Here is an 18,969-nt window from a genome sequence, read left to right on the forward strand (position 1 = left end):
TGTGTCTTAGTTAGCTCAGGCTGCTGTAATGAGTCCCCATAGGCTGGGTGACTTAGGCAGCCGAAGGTTATTTCTCACAGTTCTAGAGGCTGGGAAGCTGGAGTCAGGGTGCTGCATGTTCGGGTTCTGGTGAGAGCTCCTTGCCTGGTTTCCACATGGCCGTGGTCTTGCTGTGTCCTCATTTGTTGGAAAATAGAGAGAAAGCAAGCTCTCTCCCATCTTTTACAAGACACAGATCCCGTCACAAGGGCTCCACCTTTATGACCTAATCACCTCCCAAAGGCCCATCTCCAGACACCATCATGTTGGAGGTTAGGGTTACAACATATGAATTTGGGGGGACACACAAACATGCAGTCCATAGCACTCTGCTAGAGAGTGACTGCTTTCCCTAAGGAAGGAATGAGACCTAAGTCAGAGCAGACACCCACTGCAGTGGCAAACTGAGTTCCAGTTTTTCTGGGTGTCATGCAAATGTCCACACCTCGGAAAGGAAGGGAGAGGGGTGAGCTTGGAGGAAACCTGAAATCTAGTGTTTGTTCCCACGATGTGCTCAGTTCTGGAAGATAAAGAAAACAGGAGCTGGCTGGGAAAATAGCTAATTGGAAGCACATGCCCATCCGTGAATGCTTTGTTATCAGTCCCAGATGATGGAAGGAAGCCGCAGCTGGGAGGCCATGGGGCGAGAGGAAGAACTGAAGGATGAGGGCGTGTCTGCCCTGCCCCGAGGGCGGACTGGGCGCAGGGCTTCCAGTTGACCAGAAGCCAAGGTCTGGCTTTCCTTCAGGGTCGCATCCCTCACCTAGAATTTCTTTTGGGTGCCTTTTGTCTCTAATGAAGCCAATAAAAGGATGTTCTTAGTTTCTTTTCTTTTTTTTTTTTTTTGAGGACGATTAGCCCTGTGCTAACTACTGCTAATCCTCCTCTTTTTGCTGAGGAAGACTGGCCCTGAGCTAACATCCATGCCCAGCTTCCTCTACTTTATACGTGAGATGCCTACCACATCATGGCTTTTGCCAAGCGGTGCCATGTCCGCACCTGGGATCTGAACTGGCGAACCCCAGACTGCCAAGAAGCCGAACATGCGAACTTAACCGCTGCACCACCAGGCCGGCCGCTGAACACACATTTTTTGATCAATAATTATGTGCCTATTACTCCTCCTTGCTTCCTTTACCCCACTTCTCCACCCCCGGCCTCGAGCACAATCCTGAGGAACATTTTAGCTGAGCAGGCACCACTAGGTGTAGCAGTAAAGTTTGGTTGCCAAAATAAATAGCCCTGCCGCCTCTGGCTGAGTAGGACACCTCTCCCAGAGCTCTGGAAATTTGTCTCTTGTTCAAGGGCAAACATTGATTGAACACCTGCTGGAGCCAAACCCCTTGATAGGCACCAGGGATACTGAGCAGGCTGGGAAGCCTCACCCTTGAATCTGGATGCGGCAGGGGGATTATGGAGGGAACTGGTACGGGGGTGAAGGATTTCCATGAATTTCTGCCACTGACCACTCTTAGTGCCCCCTGGCCTTCCTGGGGAGCCCCAGCTGTTTAGGCTTATTATACCTGCAGGAGGCTGAGAAGCATAGTGGCTAAGAGTATAGCTTCGCAGTCAAACCTAGTGAAAGCCTGTCTTCACCACTTACTGGGTTACCTGGGCAGATTATTTCATCTCCATGAGTCTGCCTTTCCTTGTTGGTAAAATGGGGTAGTTCTGTCTCACTCACAATGTCATGTGGATTAAAAGCAGTCACTTCAATCCTTTAATACGTGGCATGTAATCAGTGCACCACGATAGCAGATATGGCCATGCTGGTGTTTTGATCTGGGGCAGGTAAGGCAACCAGCCGCCTCCACCAAGTCCCGAAGTTGATCTCTGCATGACCATCTCGTAGAGAGGAATCAGTGGTCCTCTGCCCAGCTGCAGAGAAGCAGATACCTTGGAGATAAGAGATTTAGTATTTAATCATCGTGTCTGGCAAAAAGCATCTCCGATTATGACCCCGCCCCCCGAGGTCCTAAGCATGTGCACACAAGCTGACATCCTTCCTAGGAGGCCGCCTCTACTCCCGGCCTTTGAAGTGGTTTTGGGAGGAGGCACCGCTTCCTTCCCATCAGCACGTACCACGTGTGGAGCTCGGATGCGCTTGCAGGTTATGTGCCAGGAACAACAGCTTGGCTGCCCTGCCTGCTCGGCTCTGCACATGTGGAGAAATTGACCACGGCTCTTTGTTACACCACTGTCCTTAAATGTAATTTTTTTTAAAAAGCAACATGTATCTATTTCAAAGAACCCATCTGTGTCCTCTGTCATTTTGTAACTGTGTCTGGACATGGAATGATCATGGGAAGTGGACTTCCTCTTGCTAAGGAGCTATTGGAACCTTCTGGTACTATAAATGATGCTTGTGTCAATGACACAGGGCTGACTTGCCATGCTGCCCTCTCGCTGCTTTTCTTCGGCGAGGCAGGTACCACGGGCAGCATCTGTTGTGGTACCTGCAGCTGTTCCACGTGAGCAAGTCCCAGCTCTTCAGCAAAGAGAGATTCTAAAGTACGGACAGCAGCTGCTTCCAGGCTACGGCTTGATAGTTCTGGTGAGGCACATGATGTTAACAATAATGACCTTCAAAATGTTAGCCAGAGGCCTAGCGTCTGTGTCACTAAACTAGAAGACACTCTGCTTTTCAACTTTAGCTCCGCCCCCAGCCTCCCTACTTAATGTCTCATTACTGGAGGGTAGGACAAAGTCTAAGATTGCTACTGTGGCACACAAGGTCTTCCTCCCGTGGCTCTGCCTGCTTCTCTAACCTCATTTCCTGCCACTGCTCCCCCAAGCCCAGCACATGCCGGCCCTTCCTCTCCTCTGTATGACACTCTGCTCCCTGCCTTCTTGCCCTCTACTCACATCCAGATGCCACATCTTACCCTGGGGTCACTTTTATCTGGAACCTTCCCTGACCATCCCACCAACCTCTGAGGTCATCATTTCCCTTCCTTGAATTACTTCTGACCTTTGCGTATTCTTTTATCAATATGTGTACAATTTTGATGTCAGCTGGGGTCCGTCAGCCCCTAAGATCTAGATAAGATTGAACTAGAACCCTGTGTTGGTCTGTTTGGGCTGCCATTAAAAAACCCCACAGATTGGGTGGCTTATAAACAATGGAAACTTACTGCTCACAGTTCTAGATGCTGGGAGTCCAGGATTGGGGTGGCGGCTTGGTCAGGTTCTGCTGAAGGTCCTCTGCCAGGTTGCATGCTGCTGACTTCTCACTGTGTCCTCACATGGTGGACGCTGGTGAGCTAGCTCTGTGGATCCTCTTTGGTAAGGGCGTTCATTTCATTCATGAAGGTTCTGCATCATGACCTAATCACCTCCCCACGGCCCCACCTCCTAAATAATACCACCACATTGAGCATTAGGATTTGACCGTACGAATCTGGGGTGAGGGGGTACACAAACACAAACAGCAAATCCCTTCATCCCTTTGCAGAAAGTCCAGTGCCTACCCCATGACTCCTCAGGTAACTTAGATCCTTATGGTCACTTTTGGCTTTGAAATCCTGTACGTACAGTTTAGTCTCAATTAATTCAGTTTATGGATTGAGTCACCATCCCAAGGGGTGTTTCGGTTCCCTCATGGGAGATCTAAACCAAGCGTTTTTCCTTACTTCTCACTCACCACACATTCATTCATGGTCCTTGTATGTGAGGTAGACTTTGCTGAAAATTTCAGAGGGACAGAGGAGCCTTACTTGGGGGCAAGGAAATGTCCAACCCCGTTCACCACAGAACTCAAATTTTAAAACACACTGTTGACATAGATTCCCTCTGAAACTTGGAAGAAGTTACTTGGTCTCCATCTAGTTTTCCCCTTTGGTCAAGTTAAAGGAGCTGCCCTCACTAGAGTGGAATGGTGATGGTGGTGGAGGATGATGTGAGTTGGCTTGAGCTCCGTGGTGGCTTTTGATGGCTGGGCATATGCCAACCATCCTTGACTTGCCATGTCATCTGCCCTTGAGGCCTTTAAGAACCCCTTCTCCGTGTCTCAGAAAACTTGGCACAACGCTGCAGCCGTTTGAAGGATATGCCACTCCCATCAAAGGAGCACATCTAGGTCCTGACTCCATGAAGAGAACCTGACGATGATCACCCATAGGAAACCCAGAGCTGCCCTAGTTAATCCAAGATCAGGAGTGCTTCACTCTGGGGAGGGGGCCCACAGATGGCTCAGAGGTACCCCAAGTGTAAGGTCTCAGTCACAGGTACTTGAATGAAGCAATTTCTCTTCTGGAATGTTCCTGAGGGAGATGACAAGTCCTGTCTGCCAAAGCCTGTCTTGCCTCTTTGAAAATGTTGATTTCAGACTCTTGTATGTTGATTTTTGTCCAGCTCTCTTCTGATACTCTGACCCAGCTCTGTTTCCTTCCTTATTTGTCTGATTCTTTTTTGTACCATAGCATGTTTTATGATAACGCCCAATTCCTTTATGGATCTATGGTCAGCAGAGAAGATGGGAAGGGGAACCAACAGGCGTTGACCTTAAGTCCCATTCGAATTTAAAACTGTCCCACTGAGTACTTTATTATTTTAAAGTTACAGACAGAGAAGATGAATCTCAGATCGTAAGACTAGTGCAATATCACGTGTAGGGAAAAAGCCCGTATTCTATCCATTATCCCACACTGCCTCACAGAGGCCCAGACTGCCTACCTAATTCAAGGTGGTGCCCATCCCATCCAATACTTTGATTTCTTGCCCTATAAAGGCCCCTAAAAATCTGGTCCGGTCCCAGGTCAGGGCAGTGGGGCCTCTCTAGCAACTCTGAAAAGAAGGCATCTTTTCCCTCCTCGTTGCTTTTTGTCTCCTGCTCTTTGCCACTTCCCCATTGAAGCAGACTACCGTGACCTGTGTTACCCTGCACCACTTCATGCTGTTGCTGTGACATCATCTTGGAACAAGTCCATAATCCTTTTCTAGTCCTATCTGTGAGCGTAAAGACTCCTGTGGAGTGGAGTCCACTCGGAAGGAGCTCCACATCTACACCTGCAGCAGCTCTGCCGTCGGCTGTGGGGACTCAGATACCCCTGCCTTGGAGGACTTGCAGGATGCTGTTTGCATTGGAAGCAGAGCCGAGAGAAACCAAGATCCTGCTGGACCTCCTCGATCGGTTGTGCTGGCGTTTCTGGTCCCCAAATACAGGCACTGGCACTGCTATTTTGCACCCCGCTCTGTGCCTATCCTCATGGGGGTGAATACCTTCTCCAGACAAGATGGGATAAATGAAGAGAGTGGGACATATCCTCCTAGAGCAGTGGGAAGTGACGCCTTCCCTCCGCTGCTTGGTGGGGAAGGAGCTCACCCCCTTCCTTCTCTCCTAGCTCCCAGTGAGGGCATCGGGCCAGCTTCTTCTTAACTGTATAAATTTTACAGTCCTCTCACACCAGCTCATGTTCTCTGTTTACTCTACAACCATCTTTCTTGCTCGGCCAACGAGAAAAAGTTTAAAGTGATTGCTTTCTTACATCTAAAATGCTTCCAGACTACAGACTTCTTTGGTGCTCACAGATTTGCGTGGAAAGAGAAGGCTGAAAGCTTTATGAGTTGAAAATTCAGGCTTATCACTAGATCTAATGCTAGTCGGCTGAGGTTCCAGTGGCTTTTAAACACAGCTAAGTGGGTTTTAGCGGAAAGATACAACTGAATATTTCATCACTTATTCATCTTTCGACTTTAGTGATTGGAAACCGCCTGTTTAGTAGTCCCTGAACCAAAATTCTGATTTGGGGGAATCTTACCCTTAACTCTGGGGAATGGGCCATAATGTCTTTAGATCTGTGACCAAGAAGTCTGCTGACTTTATTTCCCAAACTGCCCAGAATGAGGTGTTTTATTTAAAGGGAAAGTGAGTGTGTGTTTGTCTTCAGGCTAATAGATTCCTTCTGCCTTTACAGAAAGAAAGTATGAGTTTATTCATCTCCCATGCAGAGAGGCTGGGCTGCAGCCTCAAAGTAATGAAGTCATGCCTGTGGAGACAGGTTGTCAGGTGTCGAAGGAAAATGTATGTCTGAACAAGTGTTTCCATCCAGACAATAAGTTTTCCTTGCAGATGTGTTGGATTCTGAGTGGTAGCACTTCCCTTTCTGACCATTGTAAATTATGTCTTTTTCTCGATGCTCACATCCCCAGATTATGGTAAAAACCATTTTCGATACCTACCAGAAGAGATGCACACGCAAGGTAAACAGTTTAGAGTCTTAACAGGCCTTTATGTTCCACGCTTGATGGAATTAGAGACGACATGGTTTGGCCCTATTGGAAAGTAAAATTGCTCATCCAAGAGAAAAAGGAAGATGAGCTTTGTGTTTTTAATCAGCAAACATATTTTCTCTCTTTGCTCAAAGGGAAACTGCTCTGGCTTTGCTGTTGGACTTTACTGGGGTCATCACGAGCCTCGATGTTTGTGGTGGTTCCACTAAATCCCTTGATGGGCAAGCCTCCACAGCCCCGGCGTCCTGAATGGTTTCTTTTACCTCCTGCATGGTCGCAGTTCCTTCTTCTGAGATCCTGCTGCTCTCCTGAGACTGAAGCCGGTACTCTATTGCTTTTTGCATTTTAGACTTCCAGGTCCTACCGCGAGGGTATCCGCTGCGGGCAGTGAGGCCAAAACACGCGGAGGGCCAGCCACCGCTAACCACCGACGCAGCCAGAGCTTTAACAACTATGACAAGTCCAAGCCAGTCACCTCCCAGCCCCCACCGCCACCTCCAAGCAGCCACGAGAAAGGTGAGTCACCTTCTCGAAGGTCCTTTTTGGCATCTTCCTTTATAGCATATCCGGCTTCTTTGGGTGAGCTTGGCCGGGGCGGGGGTGGGGTTGCAGATAGAGTGGTGGAAATGGGTCACAAGGACATCCTTGGCCAGCAGGAACTTTGTTACTAGAGGCATTAATAAAGTGGGGGAAATGTTATATTCCTAGTTGCCAGCAGGAGCAACTGTATTTGTGTGGGGCCCAGGAGACACCTGGCTACACATAGAAACAATATAGTATTTGCAACTTGAAAATAAAGTTTCATAGAACGTGCTCTATACAGTAGGTGGTTTTCCAGAAATGCAAGCTGCTTGGGGCATGTGTTTTGTGAGCTGATAAGGTTTTGCCCATAAGAAGTGATGTGAGGGGAGTTAGGAGCAAGAGGGTTTTCACCCTTTGAAAAAGTCAGAAATGTGGGTTGGCGAAATGAATATCTTGGCTACATATAAGGAGTAGGCAACATTGCTCTTGGTGTTCTGATAATGTAACTTTTACCAAAAAAGGATATGACTTTTTACTAGACATAGGACTGAGCTTTTAGGATGGGGAGAGGGTGAGCAGCCCTGTGGGGGCTCTGCTCTGAAGAGAGGGAAACAAGCCTTTGCTTGCTGCAGTTTGTGTCTCAGGAGACGTTGGAGAGACAGAGGCAGCTTAGAAGGTTCCTCCGTAAGAGGCAGAGCCTCCTTCATTCCTCTGCCGCCAAGAGGTCTGGACCTCTCTCGGGGACATGCCGGGGCTCTTGGGAGCATTTCCTCCCTGGTAGTGTGGAGGCGTCCTAGGACTTGGCCTGGATGTGCTCCTCTGCTCCCCTGAGGCCCAGAAGAGCTGCCTCCTGCTCCCTAAAGTGCTTCAGGAGACTGGGCACCCCTGCCCACACTGTGAATGAAATCAGCACCCCCCTCCCAACCCCTCTAGCCCAGAATGACTTGGTTCCATAGAACTGGGCTTCCCCCACCCCCATCCCTACTCCCACCTAGAATATTGGAGAAATTATGAAGGAAATTTATGTAGGGCTGACATACATATAGCAGAAGGCTTCCCAGACAAGGCAGTGGGAACTCTGCAACTAGCCCTGAACCTATAACCAGGATGTCTCAACCAGGCAAGACTGTGCTCCAGCGCTTGGCTTTGGCCTCAAGCAAACCGTTTTCTCTTTTTCTCTTCCCCCCTCCCTTCCCTCGCCTCCTTTCCTTTTCTTCACTTACCCAAGTGTGTTCTTTTAAAAAGTGTGTTCTTTTAAAAAGTGTTTAAACTACAAAAATAACGTACGCTTGTAAAATGGTACAAGTATATATCAAATAAAAGTTCTCACTTACATGCTCCCTTGAGGATACCAACATAAACCCTTCCATGCATATCCTTCCAGAACTTTCACAATACATTTATATATGTACATAATATATGGAAGGGTTTTTGTTTTTTATATAAATAAAAAGAGCTGAATTTTATTGCGTACCTACCCTGTGCCTCATTGAATCCCTCCAAACAAGCTGTGCTGTTTTCCTCGTTTTCCGATGCATGAAACTAAGGCAGAGAGAGTCTAAGTACTGGCCGAGGTCAGACCAGAGATAGTGAAAGCTGGAGCTGGAACTGGACCCAAGCTCTTTGGTTCCAGAACCACGATGCATACCATGCTTTTCCTGGGAGAGGAAGAGAAATGCTCAGTGCCTTGCCCGTTGATGGCTGGTTAGAGATGTGCAGGTTGAACACGAGGGACAGTTGGGGAGATGTTGGAGAAAGCCTGTGCAGGGGCTTCTGTTGAGCCAGCCCATGGTCATTTGGGGAGAAGCTGTCATGAAAAAGTCTGAAGGATGGATGTGAGACCAATGTCCCAAAGATGGAGAAAATAAAGAAAAAGTTCTTCGTGGATGGAACAGCTATGGGAGGATGCAGGGTTGGTGACTGGAACAGTGTCCTAGTGCCTACCACAGACGCAGGGACACTCAGGCAGCCCAGCCAGGCGATGGCCACCTGTGCTGGGACAGCCACCAACCTTCCTCTCTCCCAGGCAGGTGTTTCCGTGTGTGCACTGAGCAGTCAGAGAGCCAGGAGGCCTCTTAAAGGCCTGGGTGTGAATTCTCATGAGGCATTACTTGAGGGTAAGACTTTGGTATCAAAAGAAAGAGGTCGTGCTTATTTATCAATCATGCATTATTTGGCAGGAACTTTGATTTTTGCTGTCTTGATCTTCACAGATTCTGTGATGTAAATATTATTGACCCAGTTTTACAGATAAAGGAGAGGAGGCTGATTGCCCTCCCTGGTAATCGAGCACTGGAATTCATAAGCAGGCTCGGCTCCAGGATTTGAACTCTGGCTCTGTACTGGCCCCCAGGAAGTCTGCTGGGAAACTGTGACACCCACAAGATCCCCCACAGATTTGGAATGATAAAAATAACCAACGGTGGTTCCAGGCATGTCTGTCATCCCTCTGCTGTCCTGGGGAGCTGGAGCAAAGCAGGCTTGGAGCAGGCCTGCATATGTTTTATGCTGAAACTTTTCCACCATCCTGAGGGAAAGGGGCTGTGCGATTTTACCTTTGGAGACGTTCGTCTCCTCCTCTTTTCCTCAGGGTCCTTGTGTTTTCCTTTGAGTCTGACCTTGTTTGCAGCTTATGAGGAAGCCAGCTTACATGCAAAATGTAGTCTGTGTGGGGAATGGAAATAATCACCTGGCCTGCGTGAGACGCCACAGGTACGTGGGTGCATGAGATACCGTCCTTAACCCAGAGAAGTCTTGGCGAGAGATGCTCGTGAGCAGATTCATTGTGGTTCAGTACGGCTGGTGCTGTGGTTGAGGTCTGGACCCCTTTCAGATGCGGTCACTCCATGATGGACGTCATCGCCTCACTGGTCCTTCCTCGAAGCTTTCTTGTGAGCGAGTCAGGCCCTGAGGATATTGTGTTCTGGGAGTTCACTCTCGGGTAAACCAAGTTGTGGGCTTTCATATGTGACCCATTGACCTAGGAATCGATCTAATCACATCGATCAGTTAAAGGAGAAATTGATTATTCTGTCGAGAAATGACAAAAATATTTCAACACCTAGTCCCCATTTTTAAAAAAGACTAAGAGGAATAAAAGGAAGTTGTAACAGGCAACTTTTCAAAATCCCCAGAGTGCTTGTTACTTTGTGGGGAAATACTAAAGGATTCCTCTTAAAATCACATCCAAAGAAGCCAGTCCCCTTTTGCCATCATCACTGAATTTGGGTTTGATTATACTGAATTATCAACTGAGATGTAAAACAAAAGAAAAGTAGTAGATAATACCTCATAGCCAGAAAAAACCTGGGGACTCGCACAAAATTCCTTAGCTCTTTCCATAGGTGACCAAGTCCACAGCTGGGAAATAAAAACCAGAAGTGTTCCTGTACAGCGACGTAACCCACTAGACCCAGAGCTCAGAGTTGGCCTGTGACGTTTGAAGGGACGTCTGCGGATCCTTAGTCTTTAAGAGCACCTGTAGTTGTTCATCGTGTCGTTGTTGTTGTCTTGGTTAGGTCTGCCTTTGGATTGATTCATTGTCTCACTCCTGCAAGCGACAGCTGGGGACAGCCTTGCTTGGCCTGCGGACGTGTGAGCAGGTCCCGCTGTGAAACGTCTGTTGAGGGGTGGCTGGGGTGCATGGTGGCTCCTCGCTTCCTCTTTGGGCTCAGAGTGGCTTGAGGGCTCCAGAACAGAATCACAGATCTTCAGGAGGGAGGAAACAGCTATCTTTCTCAACATTTGTGACATTATCTGTTTTCTCTTCCTTTTATCCCCTCGCTGACATCCCCTCAACCTCTGAATGGGTTGACACTGCCAGAAATCAATACACTTTTTATGTATTTGGTCCGTCATGCAAATCTGAAACCCTCAGTATTCCTAAACTGACTTCTGTGCCTGTGGAAGATGTTCTCTTCTGAATAACATGGTTTTCTTCATTTTATAGAAGGCACATCTTTATTATATCTTCATTATAAAAATCATCATGTAAACAATAGTCAAACCACACAAATTTATTGAAAGAAAAAGAATGCTCCATAATCCCACCTCCCAGAAATAGCCACTGTTTGGCCACTTAGTTTATATTCTTCTGCATTTTCTTTATGCATGTACTACCGTGTTTAGATAGACAAGTTTTTTCGAATGTTTATTATTTGCCAAGTCCTATTCCAATGCTTGATAGGTAATAGTTTGTTTAATTCTTACAGGAGCTATATGCACACTCTGTTACACACACACACACACACATATATTAGACTTTTAAAATCTTATAAATCAAAAAATCATGAACAGCCTTTTTATGACTCATTGTCTCTTCATAATAGTTATATAGTACTCCATTGTATGAATTTATCTTAATATTTTTAACCACTTTCACTTAGATTGCTTCTAATTTTTTGGCATTAATAGTACTGGGATTGACCTCCTTGTGTGTCTTTTTTGCATGTATACAGCCATTTCAGGGGAACCACTGCATTAAAAGGTACGCACATTTACAGTTGTTTTAACTTTGCCAAATTTTGCTTCCAAAAGGTTATAACTATTTATGCTACCATCCACAGTGTGTGAGAGGGCTGCTTTCCCTGTACACCTGACACCACTTTTATTTTCATTCTCTTAGGCAAAAAATACTCTGTCTTTGAAATGAGGCAAATTATTTTGAGAAGTTGAAATAACAAGATCATTTGCTAGAAACTGGTCCTTTTAACTGACACTTTGCTGTGAGGTGCAACCAGTGACCTTGGCATAGTACGAAAGCACTTGTGTCTGAGGTCATGTTCTCTACTGGCTAATGTGACCTCTCTCAAGACACTTACCCTCTCCAGGCCTCAGTTTCCCCTTCTGCAAGGTGAGTCTGAGGTCCTCCATCACTAAGCCACTGTGAGTGTGAGTGGATTCTACAGCTTTCACTGGCCATTTGGCCTTGTCTGATGTGGTCCCCATCAGCCCTTTCTGGTGGGTTCCTTCCTCTGGTCTTCATTCTCTGGGTCACTTTCTTCCTCTTTGTTTGTTCCTGCCTGTCTTGGGCAGAAGAGAAGAGCCAGACATGGCTGGAGACAGAATTTTACAGCCTTCAGCACTATACCACATCTGAGTAACATTGAGGCCGTTGATTTAGAATCTCTATAAACTTGTCACTTCATGGTTGGTGAAGCAAGTTTTTTATCTGATTTAGAGATGGGGGATATAGCCGTGAAGAAGTTGCCCATGTCCTGCCATGAACCAGGATTCTGACATAAAATTACAATTTAGCCTAGATGGAATTAATTCACTGGTCCAAGGCATGCAGAAAAGCACATGGTTGGGGTGCCTCTGTTTCATGTTGTCTCTTTCCTTTGTCAGTTTCGTCACCATCGATGTCCAGCATTGGGCTCATTGTAGTGACAGGACTGGGATGCAAACTCTGCTTCCAGGGGCCCACGGCCTCGGGGGAGGGGCGCTGCTCATATGTCCCATCAGAGAGAGATGCTCAGAGTTGTGAGGAAGAAGGTGAGCTTAGCCAGAAGGCTTGGGGAGGGCTTAGAGAAGTGATATCATTTGTGATGACTTCCATCCTCGACTTTTGCTGAGAGGAAAGGGAGGGGAGGCTGGGAAGGAGGGAGTTATTGGACTCTTCTGGTCCAGGTGTTAATCTGAGAGGACCTCTGCTGGGTCACTGTGTTCATAAACTCATGTCCTGTGGCGAGGAAACTTCTGCAAGATCATTTCAGTGGTCCGTCGGGCTCCTCTGGTCGTCAGGAGACCCTGCCATTCCAGAGCTGGAACCCTGGGCCGGGGAGAGCTTGGGTGCCCACTGGTGCTCACAGGTGATAATCGTCTCTGTTTGGGAACCAGCTGTGAAGTCGCCATGACCCTCCAGCCAGAGGCCATAATTGTCTGAGGGCTGAAGAAGCCAGCTTAGAGGTTAGAACCAGGGGGCACCGTTGAATTTAAAGAAGTCTCTGGGGATGGTCTGGAAATGGAACTCAGTAAACTGTTAGACCAGCCATGGAGGCAAGGCAGGCAGGATGAAATAGAAGCTACCAAAGTTAGGGACCTCACATGGCACTGGATGGGGGAAAAAAAGGCTGGCATGTGTTTGAGAAGTTGCACCAGTCTCTTGGGCGAGAATACAGTTATCCCAGGAGGAAAGGTTTGGAATGAAAGAGAAAGTGCTTACCTTGAAAGCAGACTATGGAGTCTGGGTTCTGGCTGCCCCTTCCCAGGAGTGTGGCTTTGGGTAAGTGCAACGCTCACCAGGGCATCTGCTCAGAAGACCATCATCGACCACACGTGGCAAATTCTACTCAGTAGGAGGTAGGCAGGAATCACAGGTTGCTGGCAGGGCTGTGCAGGTGTTTCTCTTCCGTGGGAGTGGTCCTTGCAGCAGTGTAGACAGCAGCCCACACAGCCATCCAGGTGCTATTGCTGCCCACCCCCACCTCCCCCCCCCCCCCCCCCCGCCTCAGATGGAAGGTCAGGTGTGTGGGTACAAGACTCGCCTAGGGCAGGTGCAGGAGTCACTCTACCTTAAAAGCCACATGCTCCACGGGAGCTAGTATCTCTTACGACAGCACCATATGCATAACTTCTAGGGTTCCCACAAAGATTGGGCCCAATCAGTAGAGTCATAGCACTCAGAGAAGACAAAAATATGCTTCATTTATCGCTCTTGCCAGTCCAGATGTGGTTGGACTATCAAGGGTCATTTTTACCATGAGCGATGTTGCTTAGTAACATAGCTGACATTCTATCTGTATCAAGTTTCCAGGGGAACAGAGTTACAAGGTTAACCCAAGATCAAATTCTCATGCAGAAGAGGAAGAGATTTTGTTAATCCTTTTCCAACAGCAAGTCACCTCACCTCTCAGAGATCCAGTTGATTTATCTGTGAAGTGGCAACAGGCTGCTCCAACCCTCGTGAAGGGAGAAAGTGAAATGTGAAGCATTCTTTCCAATTTCTTGTGTAGCCCAATTCAGATTTTCGTTCCTGTTCTCTTCTTTTGGTTGTAGATATTTCTGTGAAGGGTAAGATTTATTATCATTTCTTGATCTGGAGATTATTGACATCATGAGTTTGGTTTGCATGACGTGAAAAAATTGCCAAGTTCTGACCTTCTGAAACACTGGGTAGCCGGCTGCTTGCTGTCGGTCAGTGGTGCCCCTTCCCGAGTGGACAGGTGGAGGTTATGGCTCCTGCAAGAAAGGCAGGTTTCATTGTTCTAGTTTGCATTTCACACCATAGTTTTTCTTTTTATTCTAAACAAATTATTGACATTGTCTAATTGAATAGTTGAAAAGTCCAAAAACATGTGGCACCTCTCTCCAAAATAATGCCTAAACAGTAACATTTTTCCACTCTGACATAGTATATGCAAATTGCCCAGGTGTGATCGGAGGGGGAACTGGTCCAACATGGTAGCTCTCTGTTAAGTCGGAAGCACACAGCTTCAGTCCCATGATCTGGCGAGATGGTAAATTCAAGACTCTGGACCGTTGTTTCTCAAGGTAGGTGTAATGGGCCCTCTACACGAGCATCCTTTGAGGTAACTGCTGAAAACTCAAATCAGAGGCTTTACAAACCTAGTCCTTCTAATTCAGATTTCTGAGTGAGAGCCCAGAAGTCTCCACATTACACTCTTGTTATTCTTATGGCACTGGAGTTCGAGACCCTCTCTCCTGGGGGGACTTCTTGGTCATCTTTGAAAGGACATGCTGCCTGCTGATTGCCTTTCAATTCTCAGCAACTACTTTATGGGGAATGTAGATAATGTGGTAAGACACTCAGACTAGAAGCTGCCATATAGCAAGAATTCAAGTGGGAGCCATTTAAATCTGCATATGCATTTTGTCGTGTACGTGTTTAAATGTACTCTCAGAGCCTGCCATGTACATGGGTAGACTCACCTGCTCACACAGGTCTTTGTATCTTCTTTTGGTTTTGTGCTATTGCCTTACTAATCTTTAGTAAAGTTCTTATTTTAATTTTTTTTAAAAGATTATTCAATGCTACCTTGTTTCCACTGAGCTGAGAGAAAATAAGGAAAAGGGTTTTGCTCCCATCCTTACGCTGGAACTATAAAAAATGGAGTGTCCCTTTGGGGTCTAGAGGTGATGGCAGAGGGAGTACAAGATAAGGAGGGCTCTGATGGGGAGTCAGCTCACCCTTTCCCTGATGGGAGAACCTTCTCTGGCTGTCTCTCTGCTCCGCACTTGAAGGCCTTGGCGTTGGGTGATGAGTCTGAGAGCACGGTCCTGTTCAGAGGAAGGTGGGCTCTGGCAAAGCTGGGAAAGAGGAGGCTGAGTGATGCTCCCGCCTTCCCATTCTCCATCCTCCTTTTGTCCTTAACCTCCAGCCTTAAACCAAAGTCAGACACGAAGGGGAAAGAAAATGGTGTCTGCTGTAGTCCCTGCGACCGCCTTTGGGAGCCATTTTCTTGATCTACTGTGTAATTCAAAGGAGCCTTCAGAGGGGGGAGGCGTGTCAATGCCTCCGATATGTGTGAATCTAGTCACCTTGAATGCTAACGCCTTCCTTTGCACAGAGAACAAGAAGGGTATGACCGTGTTTGCTTTTCTCTAAATAGGGATGTGTCTCAAAGCCACTGTGTGAGCTTGTGGTTTTGCTATGAATCTTTTCTCCAAAATACAGCAAACTTGGCTTTTTGTAACAGGAGGAATGAGAGGGGAAAAAGAGAAAGTGAATCATTTAGGAAGGTGAAATATCTATTGGATTAGTCTTGCGTCAGGAATAGAAAACGGCTAGTTGATGTTCATCTGATCTTCAGGTGATAAATCTCAGCATTTCTTTCGCTTGCCTCTCTATGTGGAAAGCATCACATTCACATGAATTCAATTTAATTTCAAGGCTCATTGGTGGAGGAAAGTATTCACATTTCTGGGTGCTTTCCTGGCCATTTTTATCCAGGTGTCACCTGCAGTCAGGGCTTAGTTTCATCATTTATTTAAACATTCTTTTTTAAAAAATATTTTTCTTCTCCAAGGCAGGTAGTTGACAATATTCATTAGCATGAGAAGATAAATAGGTTTTGGGATAAATGAAATTAACTTTTCAATGAGCACGAATGGCCCATATTCACAGTGCCGAGTACGCAAACAGAATGCTGGTCAGAACAAGGGAGAGCTTCTGCACGATGACATTGACGGCTCATGCGGCTGCAGCGATGCAATGAGGATTTCTCGGGCCTCGTACACAGCTGCCTCTCTGTGCTGAGGACACAGCAGCCTCAGGCTTAAAGGAACCAGATAAAATGCCTATTTCTTTCTTGCCTTCGTGATTCTGTCGGTAGGTGCATTTCATTAGAATACAAACACATAATCCGTGTGCCAGGGAACTGGCTTCTGCAGAGGAGGCCGTCAGATGAGGGGTCACATTGAGAATGTTCGTCTCCAAGGTGTAATGGTCACCACGTATCTACGTTGCGATGCACGGGCCATCTGCAGGTGTCATGCCTTGGGGATAGACGGTTATGCTGCACAGCGGTTTGTGCCAGGGCACTGTGGGCACAGTTCACATTCTTAGTGTCCTCGGGGCTCCTGCCGTGATCCCTCAGTGGCAGCCATGCCGGTTCATGTGATTGGCAAAGCTCCTTGAACTTTGGGGACATTCCACACATACTGGCTGCTGGTGGAAATTGGGGGCCTGCCCTGCTTCTCTCGTAAAAGCAGTTAAAGAAGTCCTCTCAACACCTCATGCTCCCTTTGCCTTTTTCACAGTGGGAGCATCACAGCATTTTTATGAAATATGAAAAGGGTTGGGAATCAGTGAACTATAATAACTCACCTTGAGTAAAGCAAAGTTTAAAAAAAAAAAAAAGTCCCCTGGCTCAGGACAGTGAGTCTCTGCTGCCGCCTACGGGCCAGGCATTGCATTGTGTCTCCAAGCAGAGCCTTGGTTTCCAGCCTGGCATTCTGCAGGCGCTCTGCTTGGGAGGATAATGACTTCAGACTGTCTAAATGTTTTCTTCCACACAGGGCCTACCCACATTTGTTTCCTCAATTTGGAAGAATGTATGTGGACTGAAGAAAACCCACATTGTGTTGTGGACGCGATCAGGTTCACACGGCATAGAGAGGAACTGACAGCAGGCCTGAGCTAAAATCGGTCTTCACAAGGCCATCTACCCCCTCTCCAGCCAGCGGCCAGCTGGTGGACTCAAGAATCAGGTTTAGCCTAAGGATAAGGATCTTTGAAGGCACTAGTTGATTTTTGCTGCACGAAAAGTTATGCTGGATTTGGCTCTGTTTTTAAGCAGCAGATAATTCCAACCAGACTGTACAGTGTGGGGTAAATGAGTCTGTCCCTTCACATTATGCCTTCCTGTACGGGGAACACAATCTCTCATCTATTCGGCACGTTATCAGTGCCTTCCAGGTCTCAGGAATCATGCTAGTCACTAAATATTTAAATGCGGAAAGCAGATAGCGATCCTTGCCCTTATGGAATGTATAGTCTGGTGGGAGAGAAAGAGATTAAACAAAACACGAATCATCTCATTCCATTTGGTGATGACTGCTCTTCAGGAGAAGAGTAGGTGCTAGGAGGGAGGACCCTCATTCTGTGGACTCGGCAGAACCTCACCTCGTCTGCGTGAGACCCGGAGACGGGGTCTGTAGGGTCTGCTTTGCTCAGAATACCCCTTCTCCCAACCAGCGGTTAGAAACAAAGGATGTTTTAGAAAACAGTTTTGTGGAGAGAAGCCAATTTCCTTTTAGAAATGAAGGTCTGTGTCTTGGGCCAGCTTTTTTTCTCTCTCTCTGGTCACAGGGAGTAGTAGAACTAAGGAGTTACAAAAAGGGCACACTTTGGCTCCATTTAAGAAGAACTATCTTCTCCCAGTTGAACAAGCTGTCTTGGGAGTTAGGGCATCCCCTGACCCCGGAGGAACAGAAACAGGCTAGACCACCAGCCACTAAGGTTACAGAGGCGCGGTTTCTTATATTGGCAGGCAGGTTGGCAGAGATGCTAAGATCCCTCACGAATGTGGGATTTGATGATCCCAGGCAAAGGGTGGAGTCGGTGTGATTTTAGTGGGTCCTGGAAAGGCCTGGTAACAGCACGTACCCCCACCGTTCACTGGAGATCTCAGAGCCCTCCCTCGAATGGGCTCCTCTGAAGGTATTCGTTCATTCCGGGAATGTGCTTCCTTCTCGACGGTGCTGCTCACACTCCAGGGTTCATTTCTGTACTGAACCAAAGCTGCGTTTCCTGCAGGGAACGGCCTGGGTACAGTCTGTGATGACTTCTCCCCTCCCTTCACGCACTTGGGGAAGATTTCTCCTTAGCTTGAGGTAAGTTGTCGTGAAGTTGCCAAGCTCAGGCTCTGAGGCCATCAGAGAGGCCACAGGCAAGGATCCCTGCCACGCAGAAGTCACAGCTGCCGAGTGGGAGGTTATTCATGGCTGGTTTCAAGCGTTTAGCACTTGGATTCATTCTTCTGCCTTCTCCTGAGGAGAGCCGGATGTGACTATCCTCAGGCCGTCGTCTATGCAGAATTATTTTTTAAAATCAGTTTCACACATGTGCTGTAGGGGGCAGCATTCATTGGGGAAAAGTTTGTAGAGGAGAAACCTTTTGGGCCCTATTTGTAAAGATTTATCTGCACAGAGACTCATTCTGTCCTGTTCGTGTATGAATGGGGCTCTGGCTCTGGAGTAAGGAACCTCCTTGGGGAACCAGGATTACCTGGGTCATATTAAATTCACCTGGTTCCGAGTCATGCCTGTGAGGACCTGTGAGGGAGAATGACTTTTCCTCATAGGACGTATGTTCCAGGTGAGGATTCTAACCCGCGTCACCTGACTCCAAGCTTTTGCTCTTAGCCAAGTTCTGAGCCAGTTGGGTCTTGAACCTTCCAATCGGAAACAGTGATTATTTCTCCAGGACTGTCTTCAAACCTATTACTGCCTAAGAGATAGTAAATAATAGTGAAACTTGTGGGAAAGAACCTTTTTCTGGCCCCTCCAGCCTTGATAAGGTTGGGGAAGCAGGTTCTGACTTGTTGACTCCTGTCTCCCCAGGCCCCAAAATTATAGTTTCTAATAATAGCCATGTATTGTTTCTCACGAGCTGACAGGTGGACGGGACAGCTCTGTGATGGGTGCCAGGCTCGGGTGATCTCCAGTGAGCTTGCTTATGTGTCTGAGGTGCTCTGGAGGGTTGCCTGAATGCTG

General features: G+C 47.3%; 1 protein-coding gene across 19 annotated transcripts in view; it reads left to right on the forward strand.

Annotated features, from left to right (window-relative positions):
- Positions 1–18,969, forward strand: part of NAV2 (neuron navigator 2) — a 706,640-nt gene that overhangs the window by 495,839 nt on the left and 191,832 nt on the right. For all 19 annotated transcript variants that reach the window (XR_011541254.1, XM_070624490.1, XM_070624493.1 and 16 more), the window contains one exon: positions 6,620–6,786. Coding sequence is in view for 18 of the 19 variants with exons in the window: in XM_070624490.1 (XP_070480591.1) it covers positions 6,620–6,786 (167 nt within the window). In the remaining variant the exon portion in view is untranslated. The remainder of the gene's footprint in view (positions 1–6,619; positions 6,787–18,969) is intronic.

The sequence above is a fragment of the Equus przewalskii genome, chromosome 6, assembly GCF_037783145.1.
Source record: "Equus przewalskii isolate Varuska chromosome 6, EquPr2, whole genome shotgun sequence".
Classification (NCBI taxonomy): Eukaryota; Metazoa; Chordata; class Mammalia; order Perissodactyla; family Equidae; genus Equus; species Equus przewalskii.